The sequence below is a fragment of the Aquarana catesbeiana genome, linkage group LG04, assembly GCF_042186555.1.
Source record: "Aquarana catesbeiana isolate 2022-GZ linkage group LG04, ASM4218655v1, whole genome shotgun sequence".
Classification (NCBI taxonomy): domain Eukaryota; kingdom Metazoa; phylum Chordata; class Amphibia; order Anura; family Ranidae; genus Aquarana; species Aquarana catesbeiana.
This window is the reverse complement of record NC_133327.1, coordinates 623,277,251-623,303,494: the sequence shown is the minus strand read 5'-3', so window position 1 is coordinate 623,303,494 and position 26,244 is coordinate 623,277,251. Positions and strand designations below refer to the sequence as shown.

The 26,244-nt window shown below is 39.6% G+C and overlaps 1 protein-coding gene across 1 annotated transcript in view; it reads left to right on the top strand.

Annotated features, from left to right (window-relative positions):
• DNAH14 (dynein axonemal heavy chain 14) overlaps positions 1-26,244 on the top strand; it is a 415,539-nt gene that overhangs the window by 193,696 nt on the left and 195,599 nt on the right. Inside the window, 3 exon segments of the mRNA XM_073628322.1 lie at positions 2,804-2,872; positions 8,016-8,202; positions 11,904-11,983. Coding sequence (XP_073484423.1) covers positions 2,804-2,872; positions 8,016-8,202; positions 11,904-11,983 — 336 coding nt within the window.

Here is a 26,244-nt window from a genome sequence, read left to right as displayed (position 1 = left end):
TATTCGGAAATTTGGATGCATCCGAATTTCCGAATTACAAAAGTGATGAATTTAAACGAATCCAAAAAAAGCGAACAAATTTGAATCGAATTCGAAAACAAATTTGAATCGAATTCGAAAACAAATTTGAATCGAATTCGAAAACATATTCGAATCGAATTCGAAAACATAATCGAATTCGAAAACAAATTTGAATCGAATTTGAAAACAATAGAAATCGATTTTCTAAAAAATACAATAAAATAGAATATAAAATCATAAAGCAATAGAATACATATATATAATATTTTTTTTATTCTGCTTTATTGTTTTTCTATGCTTTTCTTTTCTTTTCTTTTCTATTATTTTCTATTCTTTAATAGTCTTTTCTATTCAAATTCAAATTAATTCTATACGAAATTCGAATTTCCGAACATGACTTCTGAAGATCGAATTTCGTATAGAATGAATTTGAATTTGAATAGAAAAGATTAGAATAGAAAAAAAAATAGAAAAGAATAAACTAGAAAAACATATATTGTATTTTATTCTATTCTGTTCTATTGTTTTTCTATTCCATTCTTTTTTATTATTTTCTATTCTATTCTAATCATTTCTATTCAAATTCAAAATCATTCTATACGAAATTTGAATTTTGGAAAATGGTTTTATTTATATATATATATATATATATATATATATATATATATATATATATATATATATATATATATATATATAACCATTTTCAGAAATTCTAATTTTGAAAATCGAATTAGAATAGAGGAAAATAATAGAAAAGAATAGACTAGAAAAACAATAGAATAATATAAATATATATATGCACTTAAAAATTTGTTGCTTTATTTCATCAAATCTTTAGAAAAAGATTACAAAGCAAGTAGAGTCATTCCAAGCAGAATCATTACAATCATTTGTTCAGACAAAGATTACGTTTCAGGCTGATTTGTTCGCACCCTTCCTTAGATCAGTCAGATCACATCTGAACTTTATTTTTATAGATACAAGGTCGGTGGGAGGACCTGTTTGCTGACACTAGATTGAAAGCTGTGTGTGGTTCTCCTCTACACTTCAATCTATATATAAATATATAATATTTATTTCTATTCTGTTCTAATCTTTTCTATTCAAACTTCATTTCAGTCTATCGGAAGATAGATATATATATATATATATATATATATATATATATATATATATATATATATATAATATTTTTTTTCTATTCTGTTCCATTGTTTTTCTATGCTATTCTTTTCTATTCTAAACTTTTCTATTCGAATTTGAATTCATTCTAGACGAAATTCGAGAATGAATTTGAATTTGAATAGAAAAGATTAGAACAGAAAATAATAGAAAATAGACTAGAAAAACAACAGAACAGAATAGAATAAACTATAAACTATAATATATATATATATATATATATATATATATATATATATATATATATATATATATATATATATATATAAATTTTTTTCTATGCTGGTCTATGGTTTTTCTATGCTATTCTTTTCTATTATTTTCTAATCTTTTCTATTTGAATGCAAATTCATTCTATACGAAATTCGCATTTCGGAGAATGGTTATATAGAAATAGAATGAAATTGAATTCTAATAGAAAAGATTAGAATAGAAAAAACAATAGAACAATATATATAAAACATCTTCCGGAATTGGAATTTGGTACAGAATGAATTCAAATTTGAATAGAAAAGATTAGAATAGAATATATTATATTTTTTTCTATTCTGTTCTATTGTTTTTGCATGCTATTCTTATTTTCTATTCCATTTGAATCTTTTCTATTGGAATTCGATTTCATTCTATATGAAATTCGAATTTCGCGAAATGGTTATATATAGTTTACTTTTTCAAATTCGGTCAAATTTTTTTCGAATTTGATAGTTTTTTTTCGAATGTGGTAGAATTTTTTCGAATTTGATAGTTTTTTTTCGAATGCAGTAGAATTTTTTTCGAATTTGATAGTTTTTTCAAATGCGGTCGAATTTTTTCGAATAAGAAACTAAACGAATCCCGAAAATGAATGTAACAAATGCAACTAATTTAACTAAACGAATTTAGTTAAATAACGAATCGAAACTAAACTAAACAAATTTTTTCATCCTGCGCATGTCTACAAATAAACCTACCTGCCTGCTCAGTCTTCTATATAATGTACACTGAGCACATCCCACACCGGCCATTCAAGATGGCCAAAGACTAAGAAAAAAGCCGGAGAAAGTATTTTTGGACTGTAGTTCCATTTTAACACGTTTGTTCATTTGTACAGAAGAAAGTTTTGTTGATTTATCCCTTCCCTTAGTATGTGATGTACGTACACACATTACAATCAGATCAAAGTTTGAATATTTCATTCGTTTTTTTTTTTTCAAGACAAAATGAAAAAAATAGGCAATTTAGCAGGACCAAGAATTTTAATTTTCTATTTTCTATGCAGTCTAAAATGTGTGTTGGATCGTTAACAAGAGTTTCTTGTCAGTATATTCTTAATTAATCATTTCTGAGCCCCAAAGTTAAATATTAATCAAACAGACATACTTAATCTGTGTTTTTTTCTTTTCTTTTATAAAAAAATTCAACCAGGAAAAAAACACCGCAACACATCTAGAAAACAAAATTTGGTTGGTGTCCTCCTGACATTAATCGTAGTTTTAAATGTAATGGCCAAACTTTCACTCATAAATGGACTTAAGTATACACGCTTGGGCAATGAATTATTGATGAATCCCTGTACTTCTATTTCTGTGGATTTAAAATGTTCTTGTGTTTTCGGTAGGTTTATGTTCGAAGGAAGAGAGATCCGTCTAAATATGTCGTGTGGAATTTTCATTACCATGAATCCGGGGTAGGTGCAAAGCCGACACCATTTCCTGACACAGGGAATAGTAAATGTTCTTCCCAATAAATTATACATTTAGGTAGAACATTCAGAATTAACGAGTAGTGGGACTACCCTCCCTCAGGTAATGAGAAATATTTTTCTTTTTGGCTACCTAATTGGCTTCCCCCGTTCATATCAAATGTCTGGATCAAAACAGGGCTTGTGGCTGGTGTGTTTTTAATAGAATGGTGTGCATAATACATGGCGTGCCTTTATGGGATGGTAGAACCCAGTACTATTTTAAGATGTTCAGTTCCATCCCTGTGGGGTTATGTATTGGAATGTACAGAAGTTCTCAGTATAGGCTGGTTTTATCTGCACAGTTTTATACAGTACTAATACGACTACAATCAGATCAAGTATACAGTACAGTAAAAGTTTTATTCTTCATTAAAGATATTACAGACTCATTTAGCAAGGCAGTAAAAAGTAAAGTAAAAGTAAAAAAGCAAAGTACAGCAGCCAATCAAAAATGATCTTTTACGAATGTGATTATAGAGCATATATGTACGGTTGCTATAGGTTGCCATTGACTTTTTTTTTCATTGACTAAATGCTAATGCATTTGTGCTGTTGTATTTTTTTTCTGTAATCTTTATTTGAAAATTTTTTTGCATCATACAACATACAAAAGACATAAAACCAAACACGTAAAGAAAAGTAAAAATGTACAGAAAGAATCCTCGTTGGTGATGTATGCATTACTCAATTTGAATGATTAGAAAGGGGAGAGAAGGGGGAAAGGTACATCATAATTCAACTACATCATATAAACACTAGCATCAATGAATTGCCCCTGTCATTTGTGCTGTTGTATTAAAGTAGAAGTATGGTAAAAAAAAAGGGCATGTCTGTCAACATATAACAGCACAGTATTTATGGTTTATCGGATTCCTTCCTGTTGCATAATTTTGTTTGTTGATCCTTTCAGCCCATCTGTTAATTTTCAGTCTCCTTCTGTAGGTTGACATCACTGTTGGGTCTGAAGTGAAATCATACTGCAGCGTTGTCAACCTGTGGGCAAGGTGGTCTAATGCTGGCCATACATAATACAGCTTTCCTATTCAATTTTCCTTTAGATTTACCTTGAACTATGTAGTACCTAATTGCATACAAATTGAAAGTGCCTAGGTTTGACCACATAGTTTATGGTTCTGGTAAATCTAAAGGAAAATTGTAAAAGAAAACCTCAACGATCTCCGACCATGCCCCGATTAGTCTCAAATTGAAAATCCCGTCCTTACCCTTAAAATCCACGAACTGGAAACTGAATGATTCCCTTATCTCTGAAGACATTGACAAAAAGCTGATTGGAGAGGAACTCTCTCTCTACTTCAAAGACAATATGACCCAGGATGTTTCACCTGGTGTACTCTGGGAAGCTCATAAGGCACATATACGTGGGAAGCTCATAGAACTTGGTTCTAGGAAGAGGAGAGAGAGAGAACACATGTACAATCACAGCTAATCCATGAAATAGGAGCCTTAGAGAAGAATCACAAAACCTTACACTCCCTGACACTCTACCACTCTCTGACTTTGAACAGAGATGAACTAAAAGCCCTCTTCCATTCAAAACAAAAAACCTAACTCTGCATAGTTCCCCAACACTTATACGAATGGGGTAATAAGCCCAGTCGGCTCCTTGCTCGCTCACCACAACAGAAACAATCAGCCTCCTTTATAGCCAAAATCAAGACACCCTCAGATACCCTGCTGCATGAAACTGCGACCATAGCGAAAGAATTCCGATCCTTCTACCAGCAACTTTATCACGTTTGTAATAATACAGCAGTTAGGAAGACTAGGGAATCCCTCATTCAAGAGTATCTTACACAAGCTAACCTACCGAAACTCCCCTCTTCTACTATGGAAGCTCTGGAAGGGGAACTCACTGCCTCAGAATTACGAGTGGCACTTAAGGCCATGGCTAGTGGTAAAGCACCAGGCCCTGATGGTCTAACGATAGCTTATTACGCACCTTCGTGGACATAATACTCCCCCGACTAACGTCTTATGCTAACTAGGTTTCTGCAGGCAGTGCCCTCCGACCAGAAACTCTCCACGCTCACAACGCTGTACTTCTTAAACCAGGCAAAGATCCCAGTCTCTGGCAGTTATAAACCAATCACCTTATTAAATTTGGATGCCAAATTATACGCTAAAGCCATTGCGATCCGGCTCATACCCCTGGTACCTCAATTGATATCAAGGGGCCAGACTGGATTCATCTCAGGTTGGGAGGCTCGTGACAATTCTCTGAGAACATTATCCCTGATTTCTTATGCTCGTAGGTCCTCCCAGCCCACCCTTCTCTTATCTACAGGTGCTGAGAAAGCGTTTGATAGTGTGGACTGGGAGTATCTGATGTCAACTTTATCTCACCTAGGCATTGGCCCGTCCATGCTTATGAGAATCTCAGCACTTTACAGCTCCCCTACAGCACAGCTACAAATTAACGGCACTCTTAGTGAACCCTTCACTTTGTACAACAGCACTCGTCAGGGCTGTCCCCTTTCACCTATATATTATACCCTCTCCCTGGAAGTATTCCTCTCGACAGTGTGGAACAACCCCAACATCCACGGAATTAAAATAGGCACCACAGAGCATAAGCATGCGGCGTACGCTGAAGATATATAATTTTATGTCCAGCAACCCCTTACCTCCCTTCCCAACCTGATGGCGGCCTTCACAAAGTTTGGAGTCATCTCCATTTTAAAATTTCCAAGTTGGAAATGCTAAACGTCTCGATCCCACATGAAACAGCAGATCAATTGAAACCATCCGTTCCCTTTAGTTGGCAACCTCACTCACTAAAATACCTGGGTATATTTCGTACACCTAACCCAGCCTCTCTATTCCATGTTAATTTCATCCCTTTACTGAACTAGATTGGAGCAGACTTCCATAAATGGACCCAGCTAGCACACTCTTGGTTGGGGAGAATTAGCGTTGTGAAGATGAATCTCTTACCCAGGCTGCTTTTCTTATTCTAAATAATCCCTTACAAGATCCCCCTGGGGATCAGTGTTACAATCCCTGTAAGTACGTCTGAAACCGCAAGTGTCCCCAAGTTGCCAGAAAATTGCTCATTAAACCTAAAAGAGAAGGGGGCCTAGCTTTATCGGACTTTAAGAGTTACTTTTTAGCGATCATATTGAATAGGATATTGGACTGGAAATACCATAAGGACTCTAAACTATGGGTTCAACTAGAACTCGCCCTAAGCGGTGTGGACTTGTTCCCTCTGATCTGGATACCTAGTAAATTCCACAAACTGTCCTTGACTACTTCACCACTTACCAGGTCCTCCTTTGTGATTTGGGACTCAATGTGCAAAACGCATGAGTGGCTTCACAATTCTCCTATAATGCAACTAATAGGACATGACTATTTCCCTCCGGGAAACCTCGACCCTAAGTTCAGGGATTTTGATCTCTACGACCCCAGTCCTACTCCACCAAGTGACAACGACCAATGGTATCTTACCTATATCCACACTTTTACCATCTCCCACAGTCTCATTCATGGACCAGTGGAAAAACCATCAGCTCTCCAGGTTCATCAAATCTCTACCAAAACCACTACGCTCTCTTTCGGATTTAACTCTGGTGGAGAGAGACCTTGTCGATGATCAACCACCTTGTTGATGATCAACCACCTGAGAAACGTATCTCCTACTTCTACTAGGCACTATTGTCACTATCTTCAACAGTCCACCTCTCATTCCTATCTAAATGGGAACAAGACCTACAAATTCCTCTCTCAGAAATGCATCGTTCAACGATCCTTCAATTAACCCACATTTCTTCAATATTCTCCAAAACTGTGGAGGTTAGCTACAAAATGTTGACAAAATGGCACTATACCCCAGTGGTACTTCACAAAGTCTTTCCATCCATATCAGCGCTATGTTGGCGAGGATATGTAGAGCAGACAACCCATGCTCACATCTGGTGGTTCTGCCCACTCATCCGCCCATATTAGTCTACTATACTGTATTGGATCAAAGAGATTCAGGGCTCTTCAGTCCCCAGTGATCCATGGGTGGTGCTGTTTAATTGTACAGGCAAATCAGAAGGATCGTTTAAAAAATCCATAACCCCTCACTTCTTGAATGCAGCCAAGGCGCTTATACCCAGACTTTGGAAACAACAGACCATTCCTACATTACGCCAATGGCTAATGGAGGTAGACCATATATACCATTTGGAAAATATTACTTACTCCCTTAGAAATAAATCTGAATTATCCAAGAAGATATGGTCCTGCTGGTTTGCCTTCAAATTTTCTTCCATTTATGTGGAGATTACATCTCAAACAGTGTAAACAGATGACTAGTTACTTACTGTATAAGTTGGTGTCGTACTGAGGCAGGATAACCTACCCCCTTCCCACCCCTCACCTCTACCTCATTTTCTCTTCTCTCTTTCTCGCTCTCTCCCGCTACTCTTTCTTCCTGTCATACACAGTTTTATTTGTTGATACCTTCCTTGTAAGGTATGTTATACCCTTATATGGCATTTTCTTTGCTTTTTGTTCTCTACTAAACCAATGAGTCGCACTGATCTCTGCTTAATGATCGGCCCTCAGTTCCCATTGGCTCCATGTTGCTCTCGTGAGTTATCCCTATTCCAGGTAGATTTCTGTGTTTATTAAATTTACCAACTGGGAAAATGTACCTTTTATTTCAATTGTAAACTGTTTCATACTTTTCAATAAAAATTTATTACACAAAAAAAAAAATATGGAGTGCACTTTATGTTATGGATTTATGAACTTAGGGACAATAGAATAATGAATATTAAAGAATAATAAAACCTGACAGAAGATCTAATTCTTTTTAGCTCAACCCAAAATGAAATACGTTGTGGCTGGAGTTTTTTTTTTAACACTTCTTGATATAACTATTTACGTTAGGTTGCTCATGTTCACAAATATATCTAAAAACTATTAAAAATCCTAGCTTGAAGCAACGTTGTTTAATGCACATGGCTCTTTATTTTATTCTCCTTGTGCAGTATGGGAGAATGGAACAAAGTATTTCGTTGGTTGCTGTCCTTCAGACCCCTTCTTATGGAAAACTCTATTTTTTTCCTTTCAGATATAGAGGCAGAGTGGAGCTTCCAGACAACTTGAAATCCCTATTCAGACCTGTCTCCATGATGGTACCGGACTACCAGCTCATTGCAGAAATCATGCTCTTTTCTGAGGGATTCAAAGCAGCAAAACCTCTGTCAGGGAAGCTGGTGAATCTGTACCAGCTGTCCAGTAAGCAGCTTTCACAGCAGGTATGACCCTTATAATTTGTTTACCTTTTATTTATCCATTTAGACAGGGTCAGAATGATCCATCTGACTCAAAATGTATTGATGGCAACTGACCTGTAGAGGATTTCAACACCCTTGGGGGAACTTATGTTTATAGCTAAAATATAAGGGAAAAATTATCCCTGCACTTTCACTGCATTCAAGGGTTAAATACTTGTATAGGAGGAACATACTATAGTTACCTTATTTCTCACTGCCTTGGGTTTCCTTCCCACTGCACAACCAGTCCTGTGAAGCTTTTTCTCATTGCTGCTTCATCAATCACAGGCACTCTGACATCATCACGAACAATGCAGGACCAGCAGTCCAGCACTGTAAGTGAGGACGCTAATGGCCCTCCCTCAACCCAGAGCGCTGACTACTGGATAATAGAGGGATAAGGTAACTATAGTTTCTGTGTTACCTGTGGAAATAAATTGCATTTACCCTTGTAGTCCTGGGGGAGCTCCACTGCAAGGGTCACTGTTTACCAGTGTTCAGATTTAAATAGTGTTTGTATTCTCTTAGATCAGGTAAATTCAACCATTTTTCTAGTCCAGGAGCGAAGTTGAAAAAAGAATTGCTGTGGACAAACAACACTTTCCTTTCATAGTCTAGTTAAAGCTGACTTGTCCTTAAAAACAAACACTTGGGTGTATATTATTTAGTACAGTGTGATGTGACAATACAATTAAATCAAAAAAGTGTGAGAATGCCTAGGCACTCTCTTTTTTATAACTCTGTGGGAGTCTGTCAGTTCACATCCCATCCACTTCTGCCTCAGATTATCATTAGGGTGTCATCGGGGCTTTGGGTCTAGGAAAAGGAATACCTGCTTTGCAGTTGTCCCTGCACTTTCTTGGTAGTTGCTTAGCTGCCATAGAGCACTGTGAAATGGATGACAAAGTGGGCATAAAGATTAAAGACTGCCTGAATGTGGGTCTACTTTAAGAAAAAGGCTCATTATAATAGCATTTTCTAAATGTTTGTGATCTTTGTCTGTGCTATTGAACACCTTTAGAGGCTGGAATCACGAGTAGTGTATTGTGCCTCCAAGACCCCACCTGTCCTCTATTGTTTTGAGACTCTAGTAAAGTTTTATTATAATCATCCACCTATGGAATTCTGAACATTAGTAAGGTTGGCCATCTTACGAATGAAATTTTTTTGAACCACCCTATATTATTTCCATTAGAACTGAAGAAGTGGCTTGAAGAAGCTACAAAATGTCTTTAACATTACAGAACAAGGCTAGCTGGATGTGATTAACTACTAGCTATTTCCATGGTGATTTTACAAAAACATTCACATCTCGCATAATATTCTTGGACAATCAACATCTGCCTTGACACATTCCGAGATTGGATTTTAACTCCAGTTTTGTTAAAAGCACAATCAGGGGATGGTCTAGGTGGTCTATATAAAAGACAAGCAATTTTGTGACTTTACTGGTGCCTTTAAGCATTGTGTTTCACCAGAGAAGTGGGATAGATTAGTGGACAGACATTTTTATTTAAGTTGCAGGGTGTGAGAGAACTTCTGAACTCTCTGCAGAGGTTTTGTATTTCCCAGTTCTCACCCAATCATTACAGTCAATGCTCAGATTATGCCATGTACACACAACGTTAAAGTATCTTAGAGGGGCAAGGAGACTGTTACACCCACAAACCTCTACTGACTTTGATGGCTGTCATCAGCTATTAGGGGATCTCCGTTCATCACAGAGACATTTGTAACACTATATACTGTATATTAGTCCTGGTCCAATGCTAAAGCAGACTCAAAAGCAATTCACATTTCTTAATCAGGTGGATGCTGAATACTTGCACTCTGTTATTTAAAATAAAAATGAAGTCTAAATCATATCTTAAGTCACTACAACTCAGAATGAATAAATACGTATGGCAAGGGAAAAAACCCTGGAGCGCCCATAATATTTTACTCAAACATAGAACCACAGGTGGCTCCACAATGACAAATATACTAGACTACTATCACGCCTCAACATTAGCACAATTAAATGACTGGTTTAGACTATTACCATCTACGCTATGGGGAGATATAGAACGAGACACAGTATCATTCAATAACCTATGTCTATGGCTATGCAGCAGACACCCTAGATCCAAGATTCCCTCTCGCTATTCACCCACTATTAAAGCCTCAGCATTGGCCTGGTGGAGACTTAGGACATCCACTTGGAATGACACCTCTTTAACGGAGTTAAAACACCCAATCGCTATTCTGAAATACCTCATTCCAGATATCCGCTTAAATAACTGGCTCAATGAACAGAAAGAACACTTGAAATACTATTCGACAAAGGAACCTTTAAATCCTTTGATCAATTAGTCCTAGATATACCCCCAACAGACATCTATCAGTACCTGCAAATACACAACTGCATTAGACAAAACCCACAAATCAAATCCACCATCCCAATACAGGCGAATGACTACCTACATCTAAACTCACATAGAGAGAAAGGTATATCACTGTTCTTTTCCATACTTGGGGAAAAAAACGCATTCACAAAACTTTCCCCTATGATCAAATGGGAAAGAGATTTACAATGCCAATTCCCCCCAAACCAATGGAAAAAGGCACTCAATGCTACTTATAAAGCCACCTCATGCACTGCATTATGGGAACTAACCCAAACATTTACCCAAAGATGGTACTTAACCCCTTCGGTTTTAGCCCGCTGTAAAGAGAATGCCTCCCCACTCTGCTGGAGGAATTGTGGCCAAACAGGAACACTCCTACACATAATGTGGAATGCCCCCATATACAAAACTTCTGAACAGAGGTCTTTCATATCATCAACACTATTGTAAGACCCCAAGTACACCCACCCCCAGGCTTAGCCATTCTTAATCTGAATAGTTACCAAGTATCCCCGGATGGGAGGCTTAGCCATTCTTAATCTGAATAGTTACCAAGTATCCCTGGATGGGAGGAAAGTAGTAACACATATACTTCTAGCAGCCAGACTCTCAATAATGAGATTATGGAAAACGCCCTCACCACCAAAAATGCTTGATGTTGTTAACATGATCCAAACAAACTGCACATATGAACTCTTATTGACAACTGATAGGGAGAACTATCAAAAAGAAAGGGCAGCATGGCTGGTGTGGACCAAGTGGTATAAGAAATACACAAGTTGACTCCTTGATTAAATGGGAAACAAAATGGATGGAATAAGTTAGTTAGTTTAGTTAATTTAGTTTATTGTTTTGTTATACAATATAATGCTACACTATTGCCTATAGATGTGATAGTAGGATATGTACATTGTTTATGTAGGTAACTGCACCTATGTACTTGACAGTGTTTCCGCTTTCTAAAGTTGGTAAACCGAGTCTAATAAATATACCTTAATTCAAAGGTTGGCTGAATTGCCTCACATCCTATGACACAGTTTGTTCCCAGATGAGGTGTATAGGTAGGATGGTCGATACTATTATCATACGTTTAGCACTAATACTGCATCCACTGTTCAAGTTAAACTATGATTCATGTTATGACATTGACATTGATCTTGTAAGTAACCCTCCGTTATATGTCCTAATGTATAACAGAAAGTACTAATGTTTACTTACCCTTTTGTACTTTTCTTTTTGAAAAAACAATAAAAATATTGAAATAAAAATAAAAATGAAGTAAGTCTTGTTTTATAGAATCACTATGATTTTGGGATGAGAGCCATCAAGACGGTTCTAGTTGTGGCTGGCCAGAAAAAACACGACTTGGAGACCAGGTGGGATTAGAAACATGACCATTGTCCTTTGAGCTTTATTTAAATAGAACATGTCACACTTGTGTAATTAATAGCTTATATTCATAATCTATACATTGTGGCTCACTATAATGCTATCAAACATACATACTTTATTATCTTTTACGATACAGATTGGAAGCCAGCATTGTGGATATCTGAACAGAAAGAGATGTACCTGTCTATATAGGCTGTAAACAGCTTCATACTTGCAATAAAAGAACTTGTTGGGTTTTGTTGGTTTCTTCTGTCTAGATTTCAAATCAATGAAAATTTTTGAAAACAGTTAGTAAACAGGGGTAGGTTTTGAATCGCTCTCTTTTTGCTATTAGTCTTTTCACCTGCTATCAAACCCCATTCATTGAGTGAGTGCTAATCTCCCTAGGGGAGTCACAGACAAAAATATATATGGAAGAAAACCACATAGATATGGTACTGGAAACCTTCACCACATCCCAAAACAAAAGAGAAAATTGCAAAAGGGGGTGTCCCGAGGATTTTTTGGGCAAAGGGTAGTAACCAGAAAGGGGAGTAACAAGCGTATAAAAATATACAAAATGTATTGAGTACAAAGCAATAATAGAATTGGTACACAAGGTATATCAACCTAAAAACAAATTAGTCAGACTGAATAGTTACATAACAGCCAAATTCTGAGACACACATGATGAGAGGCCAAACGATGTGCGTGTACACAGGAGTCCCAACATGTTTCGGAATATAAGTATGAATAATTAATTCCTTCTTCAGTGTCTGGTTTGAGACAAGCTGTTTTGTCTGATAATAAAACATAAAAAATATCATAAAGAGTATAGGAATAGGCAAATATGCAAATGTAAGAACACAGTTGGTAATATCATAGCATATAGAGATGGCAGGTAATAAAAACAGGTAATACTCACAGTATAACTTTTGTGATTTAGAGTACACATCAGGTTCACACAGAGGAGGGGCTTCCACCTCTAAGCTGCTCCATTGCACAGTGAAATACTGTGCAATGGAGCAAATCGGTGCCAAATCGGTTAGAGTATGTTGTGTGGCGTGAGTGGAACATAAAGCATCCTTGCCGACAAAGGACACCGGGACCCACGAGGATCGACCAAAATTTTTTTGTTAGGGGAGTCACAGACAGAACAAACTTCATTAACCACTTGCTGCCCGCCCGTCGTCATATGGCGGCGGGACGGTGCAGCTGTTATCCTGGGCCGCCGTCATATGACGGCGCAGCCTTCCAGGCAGCTCAGGGGGCGCGCGTGCCGCATCGCTCGGGTCCCGGTGCGCGTGCCCGGCGGCCGCGATGTCCGCCGGGCACCCGCGATTGCCCGGTAACCGAGCAGGACCGTGGATCTGTGTGTGTAAACACACAGATCTACGTCCTGTCAGATGGGAGGAGACCGATGGTGTGTTCCTTGTACAGAGGAACACCGATCGGTCTCCTCCCCTTGTGAATCCCCTCCCCACACAGTTAGAATCACTCCCTAGCAACACATTAACCCCTACAGCGCCCCCTCCTGGTTAACCCCTTCATTGCCAGTCACATTTATACAGTAATCAATGCATTTTTATAGCACGGATCGCTGTAAAATGTGAATGGTCCCAAAAATGTGTCAAAATTGTCCGATGTGTCCGCCGCAATATCGCAGTCACAATAAAAATCGCAGATCGCTGCCATTACTAGTAAAAAAAAAAAATAATAATAAAACTGCTATAAATCTATCCCCTTATTTTGTAGACGCTATAACTTTTGCGCAAACCAATAAATATACGCTTATTGCGATATTTTTTACCAAAAATATGTAGAAGAATACGTATCGGCCTAAAATGAGGAAAAATTTTGTTTAAAAAAAAAAAAAAAAAATTTGGATACTTATTATAGCAAAAAGTAAAAAATATTGTGTTTTTTCAAACTTGTCACTCTTGTTTTGTTTATAGCACAAGAAATAAAAACCGCAGGGGTGATCAAATACCACCAAAAGAAAGCTCTATTAGTGGGGAAAAAATTATAAAAATTTCATTTGGGTACAGTGTAGTATGACCGCGCAATTGTTATTCAAAGTGCGACAGCGCTGAAAGCTGAAAATTGGCTTGGGCAGGAAGGGGGTGAAAATGCCCTGTATGGAAGTAGTTAACCACTTCAGCCCCGGAAGGATTTACCCCCTTCCTGACCAGAGCACTTTTTACAATTTGGCACTGCGTCGCTTTAACTGCTAATTGCGCGGTCATGCAATGCTGTAACCAAACGAAATTTGCGTCCTTTTCTTCCCACAAATAGAGCTTTCTTTTGATGGTATTTGATCACCTCTGCTGTTTTTATTTTTTGCGCTATAAACGGAAAAAGACCGAAAATTTTGAAAAAAAATGATATTTTCTACTTTTTGTTATAAAAAAAATCCAATAAACTCAATTTTAGTCATACATTTAGGCCAAAATGTATTCGGCCACATGTCTTTGGTAAAAAAAAATGTCAATAAGCGTATATTTATTGGTTTGCGCAAAAGTTATAGCGTCTACAAACTAGGGTACATTTTCTGGAATTTACACAGCTTTTAGTTTATGACTGCCTATGTCATTTCATGAGGTGCTAAAATGGCAGGGCAGTACAAAACCCCCCCAAATGACCCCATTTTGGAAAGTAGACACCCCAAGGAAATTGCTGAGAGGCATGTTGAACTCATTGAATATTTATTTTTTTTGTCCCAAGTGATTGAATAATGACAAAAAAAAAAAAAATAAAAAAAAAAAAAAAAAATTACAAAAAGTTGTCACTAAATGATATATTGCTCACACAAGCCATGGGCATATGTGGAATTGCACCCCAAAATACATTCAGCTGCTTCTCCTGAGTATGGGGATACCACATGTGTGGGACTTTTTGGGAGCCTAGCCGCGTACGGGGCCCCGAAAACCAAGCACCGCCTTCAGGATTTCAAAGGGCATAAATTTTTGATTTCACTCCTCACTACCTATCACAGTTTTGAAGGCCATAAAATGCCAAGATGGCACAAAACCCCCCCAAATGACCCCATTTTGGAAAGTAGACACCCCAAGCTATTTGCTGAGAGGCATGTTGAGTCCATGGAATATTTTATATTTTGACACAAGTTGCGGGAAAGTGACAATTTTTTTTTTTTTTTTTTGCACAAAGTTGTCACTAAATGATATATTGCTCAAACATGCCATGGGCATATGTGGAATTACACCCCAAAATCCATTCTGCTGCTTCTCCTGAGTACGGGGATACCACATGTGTGGGACTTTTTGGGAGCCTAGCCGCGTACGGGGCCCCGAAAACCAAGCACCGCCTTCAGGATTTCTAAGGGCATAAATTTTTGATTTCACTCCTCACTACCTATCACAGTTTTGAAGGCCATAAAATGCCAAGATGGCACAAACCCCCCCCAAATGACCCCATTTTGGAAAGTAGACACCCCAAGCTATTTGCTGAGAGGTATAGTGAGTATTTTGCAGACCTCACTTTTTGTCACAAACTTTTGAAAATTGAAAAAAGAAAAAACACACATGGGGTATCCCCGTATTCAGGAGAAGCAACAGAATGTATTTTGGGGTGTAATTTCACATATTCCCATGGCATGTTTGAGCAATATATCATTTAGTGACAACTTTGTGCAAAAAAAAAAAAAAAAAAAAAAAAAATTTGTCTTTTTCCCGCAACTTGTGTCACAATATAAAATATTCCATGGACTCGACATGCCTCTCAGCAAATAGCTTGGGGTGTCTACTTTCCAAAATGGGGTCATTTGGGGGGGTTTTGAACTGTCCTGGCATTTTATGCACAACATTTAGAAGCTTATGTCACACATCACCCACTCTTCTAACCACTTGAAGACAAAGCCCTTTCTGACACTTTTTGTTTACATGAAAAAATTATTTTTTTTTGCAAGAAAATTACTTTGAACCCCCAAACATTATATATTTTTTTAAAGCAAATGCCCTACAGATTAAAATGGTGGGTGTTTCATTTTTTTTTTTCACACAGTATTTGCGCAGCGATTTTTCAAACGCATTTTTTGGGGAAAAAACACACTTTTTAACATTTTAATGCACTAAAACACACTATATTGCCCAAATGTTTGATGAAATAAAAAAGATGATCTTAGGCCGAGTACATGGATACCAAACATGACATGCTTTAAAATTGCGCCCAAACGTGCAGTGGCGACAAACTAAATACATTTTTAAAAGTCTTTAAAAGCCTTTACAGGTTACCACTTTAGATTTACAGAGGAGGTCTACTGCTAAAATTACTGCCCTCGATCTGACCTTCGCGGTGATACCTCACATGCATGGTGCAATTGCTGTTTACATTTGACGCCAGACCGACGCTTGCGTTCGCCTTTGTGCGAGAGCAGGGGGGGACAGGGGTGCTTTTTTTTTTTTTTTTTTTCCTTATTATTTTTTTGCTTTTTTATCTTATTTTTAAACTGTTCCTTTCATTTTTTTTTTTTTTAATCATTTTTATTGTTATCTCAGGGAATGTAAATATCCCCTATGATAGCAATAGGTAGTGACAGGTACTCTTTTTTGAAAAAATTGGGGTCTATTAGACCCTAGATCTCTCCTCTGCCCTCAATGCATCTGACCACACCAAGATCGGTGTGATAAAATGCTTTCCCAATTTCCCAATGGCGCTGTTTACATCCGGCGAAATCTAAGTCATGAAATGCTCGTAGCTTCCGGTTTCTTAGGCCATAGAGATGTTTGGAGCCATTCTGGTCTCTGATCAGCTCTATGGTCAGCTGGCTGAATCACTGGCTGCATTCTCAGGTTCCCTGTTGGGACAGGAGAGCCAGAGAAAAACATGGAAGACGGTGGGGGGGGGGCATTCCCTCCCACTGCTTGTAAAAGCAGTCTAGAGGCTAATTAGCCGCTAGGATTGCTTTTACATGAAAGCCGACCGCTGGCTGAAAAGAATGATACCAAGATGATACCTAAACCTGCAGGCATCATTCTGGTATAACCACTCAAAGTCCAGCAACATACCAGTACATTGCTGGTCCTTGTTGGGCATACATTGTAAACTTTTTTTTCATGCAGCCTTTGGGCTGAACGAAAAAAAGATCTTGATCGGTGGGTATGCCCACCATTAGAATACCTCCCTTCATCCACCCACTTCTAATGATGGGCATACATGCACCGTTTTATATATGCCGAAGCATGGGGGCATCCTCCCGCAAAAGGCAGGAGCAAATCGCTCCTCCACCCACTGCTGCCCCCACGCTTCGGCATATATGCTGAAGTATGTAACTGTGGTGGTGAAATCACCTCCGACAGCGCTGGAGTCACGGCTTTATGTATCGTGGGAGCAAACGCTGTTGCTGTCAAGATAAATAAATCCGCGCTGCAACTGAATGGCGTACCTGCTAAGCAAATGATGGTTAACAAAAAACAAAGTAACATTACAGTATAACAGTAATACTTACCATACCTGCAAAGCAAATACAAAAAAAAAAAACATAGTAAAAAATAAAACATTTAACGCAACCTGTGCCTACCTAAAATATATATATGCCGAAGCATGGGGGCATCCTCCCACAAAAGGCAGGAGCAAATCGCTCCTCCACCCACTGCTGCCCCCACGCTTCGGCATATATGCTGAAGTATGTAACTGTGGTGGTGAAATCACCTCCGACAGCGCTGGAGTCACAGCTTTATGTATCGTGGGAGCAAACGCTGTTGCTGTCAAGATAAATAAATCCGCGCTGCAACTGAATGGCGTACCTGCTAAGCAAATGATGGTTAACAAAAAACAAAGTAACATTACAGTATAACAGTAATACTTACCATACCTGCAAAGCAAATACAAAAAAAAAAAACATAGTAAAAAATAAAACATTTAACGCAACCTGTGCCTACCTAAAATATATATATGCCGAAGCATGGGGGCATCCTCCCACAAAAGGCAGGAGCAAATCGCTCCTCCACCCACTGCTGCCCCCACGCTTCGGCATATATGCTGAAGTATGTAACTGTGGTGGTGAAATCACCTCCGACAGCGCTGGAGTCACGGCTTTATGTATCGTGGGAGCAAACGCTGTTGCTGTCAAGATAAATAAATCCGCGCTGCAGCTGAATGGCGTACCTGAAAACAAAAAAATGGTTAAAACACATTAAACTATAAAAAAATTACATACCTGAAAAGCAAACATGATAAAACATAACAATAAAACATTGCAGAATAGAATACAGTAAAAAAGAGAAGAACAATAGAGAGAAAATAGAGAGAAAGAGAACAATAAAAACGACAACTATTTTTGGTTTTTTTATTTTATATTTTTTTTGTGTATTTTTTTTTTTTTTTTACTTTTTTTTTTTTTTTTTTTACATTTTTTTTTTATAACTGTAACTTTTAAAACTGTAACGGTTCCAGGTTTGGGTCTCTCAAAATGCGATGGCATCTTGGGAGACCCTGTGAAAGTGTGTCCTAGTCTGTGCAGTGCTGTACCCTACGCTAAAACTCAACTAGTGTATGGTAGCGTTCAAAACATTCACCAATGCAAAGACCAGGATTGCCAGGACAGGAGGGACAATAATACCGGGTGTCACGCCTAAATCCGCGCTTGCTGCAGACACAACATTTTCTTTGGGGGGCTCGTTGGGTAGGGGTACTCGGGATGGCATAAGGAAAATGCCTCTCATGCAGCCGGCCTACTGCATTTGGTTGGGGAAGGTGAGGTGGAGCACCGTCTGGAAACAGAAGGGCTCTGACAATCTCTTCCTGGAATTTAAGGAAGGATCCAGTCCGTCCTGAAGCTCTGTATAGCACATGAGCGTTCAGCAAAGCCAATTGAAATAAGTATACAGACACTTTTTTGTACCAGCGTCTGGCCTTACGGGCAATTAGGTACGGCGCCAACAACTGGTCGTTGAGGTCCACCCCTCCCATATTTTGGTTATATTCGTGGACACAGAGGGGTTTCTCCACAACACCAGTCGCCGTAGTAATTTGGGTCGTCGTGTCTGCATGAAGGGAGGTAAGAACGAAAACATTCTTATTGTCCCTCCACTTCATAGCGAGCAAGTTATTACACTGCAAGCAGGCTCTCTCCCCCAGCCTAAGACGGGAATCTACAAGCCGCTGAGGAAAGCCCCGGCGATTAGGTCGCACGGTGCCACATGCTCCAATTTGATGATCAAAAAGGTGACTAAAAAGTGGCACGCTCGTGTAATAATTGTCCACGTACAAGTGGTACCCCTTTCCGAATAAGGGTGACACCAAGTCCTACACTATCTTGCCAGCGCTTCCTATGTAGTCAGGGCAGTTTGTCGGCTCTACGTGACTATCTTTGCCCTCGTAAACCATAAATCTACATGTATAGCCTGTGGCCCTGTCACAGAGCTTATACATCTTGACCCCGTATCTGGCACGCTTGCTGGGAAGGTACTGTTTGAATGACAAGCGGCCAGAAAATGTAATCAGGGACTCATCAACGCAGACAACTTGATGGGGAGTAAACAAGTCTGCAAAACGTTGGTTGAAGTGGTTTACGAGGGGCTGAATTTTGTAGAGCCGATCGTATCCAGGGTCTCCACGAGGACGACAGAGTTCATTGTCGTTGAAGTGCATGAACCGCAAAATCTGCTCGTATCGTGCCCTGGTCATGGAGGCAGAGAACACGGGCATATGGTGAATTGGGTCAGTGGACCAATATGACCGCAACTCACTCTTTTTGGTTATGCCCATGTTGAGGGAAAGGCCCAGAAAGATCTTAAATTCGGAGACCGTAATTGGTCTCCAATCTCTGGCAAGGGAGGACTGGGGAATAGTGGCGATGTGTTGACCAGCGTATAAATTGCTTTGGTCCACAATAGCTCTATAGAGATCTTCGGTGAAAAACAGTGAATAAAAATCCAGTGGCGTAAAATCAACTGTTTCCACCTGAATTCCGGGTTGGCCAGTGAATGGGGGCAATACGGGTGCTGCAGAAGTGGTGGGTACCCAATTCGGATTGGCCAATGCAGCAGGAAGGGGACTATGGGCACGACGGGCCTGTCTTTGTCTTCTTGGTGGCAGCGGGACCCTACTAGTGCTTGCCACCTCACCAGCTTGAACTGCACTTATGGGACTCGCCACGTCACCACGTGATACTGCAGTGCTGGATGTACGACCAGGGTGTACTAGGCCGCTGGTGCTTGCCAGTTCACCAGAAGGAATAGCGGCACTAGTACTGCTCTGCTCCATACGAGGGACCTGCGGTTCTTGCACTTCAAGGACAGAAGAAGAAGTTTGGGGTCTGGTACGCCTGACCCTAGCAGGGACCACAACTCCGTCGTCAGAGCTATCTGTCATGGAGCCGCTGTCCTCTACAGGATCGTATTCTGAGCCTGAACTTGACAGATGAGTGACTTCCTCTTCACTATCTGTCATACTCAGAAACGTGTAGGCCTCTTCACTAGTGTACCTTCGATTTGCCATTTTGGCCTCTAAATTTAGGGGTACACTAGTGAGACTCACAGGCAAAAAAGCTCCTGACTGTCAGCGACTGATTCAAAACGCTACCAAAAAATTGTTAGCGATTGCAGGGATCAGGCCTGACTCTGCGAACGCTGCAGTTATGTGTGCTTAGTGTTTTGTGACAGTTATCGATCGATACTGCACTTGGGTGGGCTGGGCTGGGCTGGGCCGAGGAGCAAAACGCAGGTGCTAGCAGGTATCTGGGCTGATCCCGCTAACACTGCGTTTTTTTGGGGGACCCTAAACTGCTGGGGAGTATAGATCTGATCGGATCAGATATCGATCCGCTCAGATACTATAGCACTAAGGGAGGTGTATGCTGCGTGCGTGGGTGTTAGCGGTACTGGCGCTAACCTGACGCTGCCTGGGGCGACGCAGACCTTATCTGACCCTAAAAACTTAACTTATATCACCGCCGGGCAATTAGGGGGTTAAACCTTTATAAGGTAATAAACGGCGGGTGCCCTAAAACTATAATAAACTGTAATAAACTGTAATAAACTATAATAAACTACAAAAAACAAACCAACTAACCAGCGTCACACGTAACAATTATATGGTGATCACTGGTGAAAGGGTTAACTAGGGGGCAATCAAGGGGTTAAAACCTTTAGAAGGTAGTATATGGGGGTCCCTGTCGCTATAAAACACTGACGGCGAACCTATATACTTACCTCCCTAACTAGCGTCACCTGTGTCACTAATACAGCGATCAGAAAAACGATCGCTTAGTGACACTGGCGACGGGGGGTGATCACGGGGTTAAAACTTTATTAGGGGGGGTTAGGGGGGTACCCTGGACCTAAGGGGGGTACCCTAGACCTAAAGGGGGCTAACCTAACTGCCCTAACACTTATAACTGACACAAACTGACACCAATGCAATAATCAGAAAAAAAACCCTGCTATTGGTGTCAGTATGTGTGGGGGTACAGGGGGGTGATCAGGGGGTGACTGGGGGGTGACAGGGGGGTGACAAGTGTGCCTGCGTGTTCTACTGTATGTGTAGTGTTGGTGCACTTACTTGGATGTCTTCTCTCCTCGGCGCCGGACGAAAAGACCGTCTCGAGGAGAGATGACATCACTTCCTCCGCTTCTGTTTACATTCACAGAAGCCGAGGAAGCACATCATTGGCCAGGAGCGATCGCGAGGGGGGAGCCACGAATGAGTGGCCTCCCCCTCACCTTCGATCGACCCTGACCTCGATCCGACCGCCGCTGGCACCGGGGGGGGGGTCCGATCGGACCCCCCACCCGCGGGCAGGCAAGGACGTACCTGTAAGTCCTTTTGCCTGCCCGTGCCATTCTGCCGACGTATATAGTCGTGCGGCGGTCGGCAAGTGGTTAAACTACAGTGCCTTGAAAAAGTATTCATACCCCTTGAAAAATGTACACATTTTGTCATGTTACAACCAAAAACATAAATGTATTTTATCTGGATTTTATTTGCTAGACCAACACAAAGTGGCACATACCGTAACTGTGAAGTTGATAAATGATTTTCACATTTTTTTACAAATAAATATGTGAAAAGTGTGGCGTGCATTTGTATTCAGCCCCACTGAGTCAATAAATTGTAGAACCCCCTACAATTGCTGGAAGGTGAACCCCTGCCCTGTCTTGAGTCTTTTGCAGACACAAACAGGTTTTCTTCCTAGATTTCCCTGTATTTGGCTCCATCCATCTTCTCATCAACTCTGACCAGCTTCCCTGTCCCTGTTGAAGAAAAGCACCACCATATTTCACGGTGGGTATGGTGTGTTCAGGGTGATGTGCAGTGTTAGTTTTTCACCATACAATGTGTTTTGCTTTTAGGCCAAAAAGTTAAATTTTGGTCTTATCTGACCAGAGCACCTTCTTCCACATGTTTGCTGTGTCCCCCACATGGCTTCTCGTAAACTGGAAACAGGACTTCTTAGGGCCTTCTTTCAACTTTGGCTTTCTTCTTGTCACTCTTCCATAAAGGCCAGATTTGTGGACTGCGCGACTAAGACCCCATACACACTATTACATTTTCTCCATATTTTTGTCTTCGGATTTACCAAAACCATATAATATAAGGTCAAACCTTAAGAGTTTCAATTTGTATGCAATCAGGCAGACCCTTGCACTATATTTTACTTCGGTAAATCTGAAGACAAAAATCTGCAGAAAATCTAATAGTGTTTGGGGTCTAATAGTTGTCCTGTGGACAGATTCTCCCATCTGAGCTGTGGATCTCTGCAGCTCCTCCAGAGTTTCCATGGGCCTCTTGGCTACTTCTCTGATTAATGCTCTCCTTGCCCGGCCTGTCAGTTTAGGTGGATGGCCATGTCTTGGTAGGCTTGCAGTTGTGCCATACACTTTCCATTTCCGGTTGATGGATTGAACAGTGCTCTGTGAGATGTTCAAAGCTTGGTATATTTTTTTATAACCTAACCTTGCTTTAAACATCCCCACAACTTTATCCCTGACCTGTCTGGTGTGTACCTTGGCCTTCATGAAGCTGTTTGTTCACTAAGGTTCTCTAACAAACCTCTGAGGGCTTCACAGAACAGCTGTATTTATACTGAGATTAAATTACACACAGGTGGACTCTATTTACTAATTAGGTGACTTCTGAGGGCAATTAGTTCCACTAGATTTTAGTTATGGGGTATCAAAGTAAAGGGGGCTGAATACAAATGCACACCACTCTTTTCAGGTATTTATTTGTAAAATAATTTGAAAACCATTTATCGTTTTCCTTCCATTTCACAATTATGTGCCACTTTGTGTTGGTTTATCACATAAAATCCCAATAAAATACATTTATGTTTTTGGTTGTAACATGATGAAATGTGGAAAATATCAAGGGTTATGAAAGTTTTTTCAAGGCACTGTACATACATTAAAAACAAAAATATTGGCTGGGATTGGACTTGGAAAATTGACCTGAAGTTTAAATGTGCCTCATTCACATAATGGGTTGTATTAATGTTCTGTTGTGTTTAGATGCACTGCATTAAGAAAGTTCTTTAATTTTGAATGGGCTGGCAGCACACCCTAACACATGGAAAAACAGACATGACCCCTTTTTTTTTTTTTTTTTTTAACGCAGTGCACTACAATGCATGGCAGATACTGAGTCCCCACCTGTTCCCTTAGATGTGACAAAAGACTGGGATTGTGTGAGATGATGCCTTTTATTGGCTTCCTCTACCAAAACAGCCAGTCAAAGCCTCCACCTCACACAGATCTGGTTCTTTGCCATGGGTGACTAAACAAAATGCCACTGGTACAGAGGTAGGTATCTGGAAGGCTTTTTTTCAATAGCAGCCTCAAGGCGGCCTGCTTCAAGGGAACCATATCAAAATAGCTGTTATCTGGCACAGCCAAGACTCCCATTAGCTTAGGTTAACAGCTCAGTGACTCAGTGATAGCCTCCAGCATCAGATCCACCCTCGGCTGTAACAGATAAAAGCTTTCCTGCCAGGATCCCTTTAAAAATAATTAATGGTGATGAGCAGTTTTAATAGGATAATCAGCTTGTGGCATAGAGGGAAACTTCAAGGTCTGCACACCTGCTAATTCCATCAAAAGCACAAATAGCAGAAAAAAAGTTCCACCGAGGCTACTGCTTTGTGATCTAGGTTTTAGCAGTCAAACCGAAGCCTATAGCTGATACTGCAATAAATCGCAAATGTGCCAGCAAAGCGAAATATTAATATGTATGTAGGGGAAACTGCTCCTGTTAAAAATAACCTTAAAATCCAGACAAATGAGGATCAGCTGACACTAGAATATGGTCTGATATGATATGGGGGTGGTGCTGTCTGAGCTGTCCCACATAGCTGTGTCTCATCCCATGTCATAAACAAAAAAGATTTGTTGCAGTACGTGGGCTTAAGCACCATATAGCAATATGATGTGAGCAAATCCCCATATTTTTTGATAATGTTTTTTGAAAATGTCTAGGTGTTTTAAATAATCCTTGCTGGAGGTAAATGTCTTTTTTGCATGTGTGCGCTGTAATATTTTGTTCTCATCCCATGTCATGGGGCATCTTATAAGCAGAAGGGTTTCCTTCACTATAGATATCTATATATATATAGATATCTATAGATATCTATATGTATAGATATCTATAGATATCTATATATATCTATATATAGATATCTATAGATATCTATATATAGATATAGATATATATATATCTATATCTATATATATAGATATAGATATATATATCTATATATACAGTAAAACCTTTTATTGTGAACATAATTAGTTCCAGAAACATGCATGTAATCCAAAGCACTTGTATATCAAAGCAAGTTACCCTATAAGAAATAATGGAAGCTCAAATGATTAGTTCCACAACCATTTATTCATAGGTCCTTCAGATTATAATCTACATACAGTAAAAAGATTATAGCAATGTGATACGTTGTGTAACCATAAAATGTCCATCCACAAATGGCAGCCTCCACAAGGGGATTAGACGCAAAATCCAGCTACAGAGTATAAAAGAAAAGAGAGGTGCCTGTAAGTGTAGCAATATGGTTACATTTAACCACTTCAGCCCCGGAAGGATTTACCCCCTTCCTGACCGGGCCATTTTTTTGCGATACGGCACTGCGTCGCTTTAACTGACAATTGCGCGGTCGTGCTATGCTGTACCCAAACAAAATTGATGTTCTTTTTTCCCACAAATAGAGCTTTATTTTGGTGGTATTTGATCACCTCTGCGGTTTTTATTTTTTGCGCTATAAGCAAAAATCAAAAATTGTTAAAAAAACAATATTTTTTACTTTTCTGCTATAATAAATATCCCCAAAAAAATATTTCCCTCAGTTTAGGCCGATATGTATTCTTCTACATATTTTTGGTTAAAAAAATCGCAATAAGCGTATATTGATTGGTTTGTGCAAAAGTTATAGCGCCTACAAAATAGGTTTATAGCATTTTTATTTATTTATTTTTTTTTTACTAGTAATGGAGGTGATCTGCGATTTTTATCGTGATTGCGACATTGCGGTGGACAGATCGGACACTTTTTGAAAGCATTGACATTTATACAGTGATCAGTGCTATAAATAGCCACTGATTACAGTATAAATGCCACTGGCAGGGAAGGGGTTAACACTAGGAGGCGATCAAGGTGTTAAATGTATTCCCTCACTGTGTGTTTTAACTGGGGGGGATGGGACTGACTGGGGGAGGAGATTGATCGACTTTCCTATATACTAGGAACACACGTTCTGTCTCCTCTCCTCTGATAGGACATGGATTTGTGTGTTTACACACACAGATCCTTGTTCCTGCTCTATCCCGAGCGATCGCGGGTGCCCAGCTGACATTGCGGCCGCCGGGTACGCGCATTGGCTCCCCTTGGGGTCCCCATGTATATTGCAGGCCTGCTGGTACTGCATTGTACAAGAAGATTTTAGTGAGGTGATGGTCGGACAACTGACAAAGGGCAGCAGCTTCATGGAATGAGTCATCTGATGGGGAGGAAGCTATGCGGTAGCAAGGCATTAGAATTAGAACTGTTGTGTCATATCCCTAATCTGTAGAATAATCTAAAGCCAAAATATTTCTTTAGTTTTGAATAGAGAAGCAAAGGGTTAAAACGCCCAAGATTTTTTTTTTTTTTTGCTGTCTGTATCCCCACAATTTCCTTTTTTTTCTGTTTTGCAGACACAGCAAGTGAGAGAAAATGAGAAGTTAGGGGAAATTCTCTCATTTTAGGTCTCACCGGTACAGGTGTGCCCATTAGGTTTCTTTTCTATTTCTGCGTTGCTGATAAC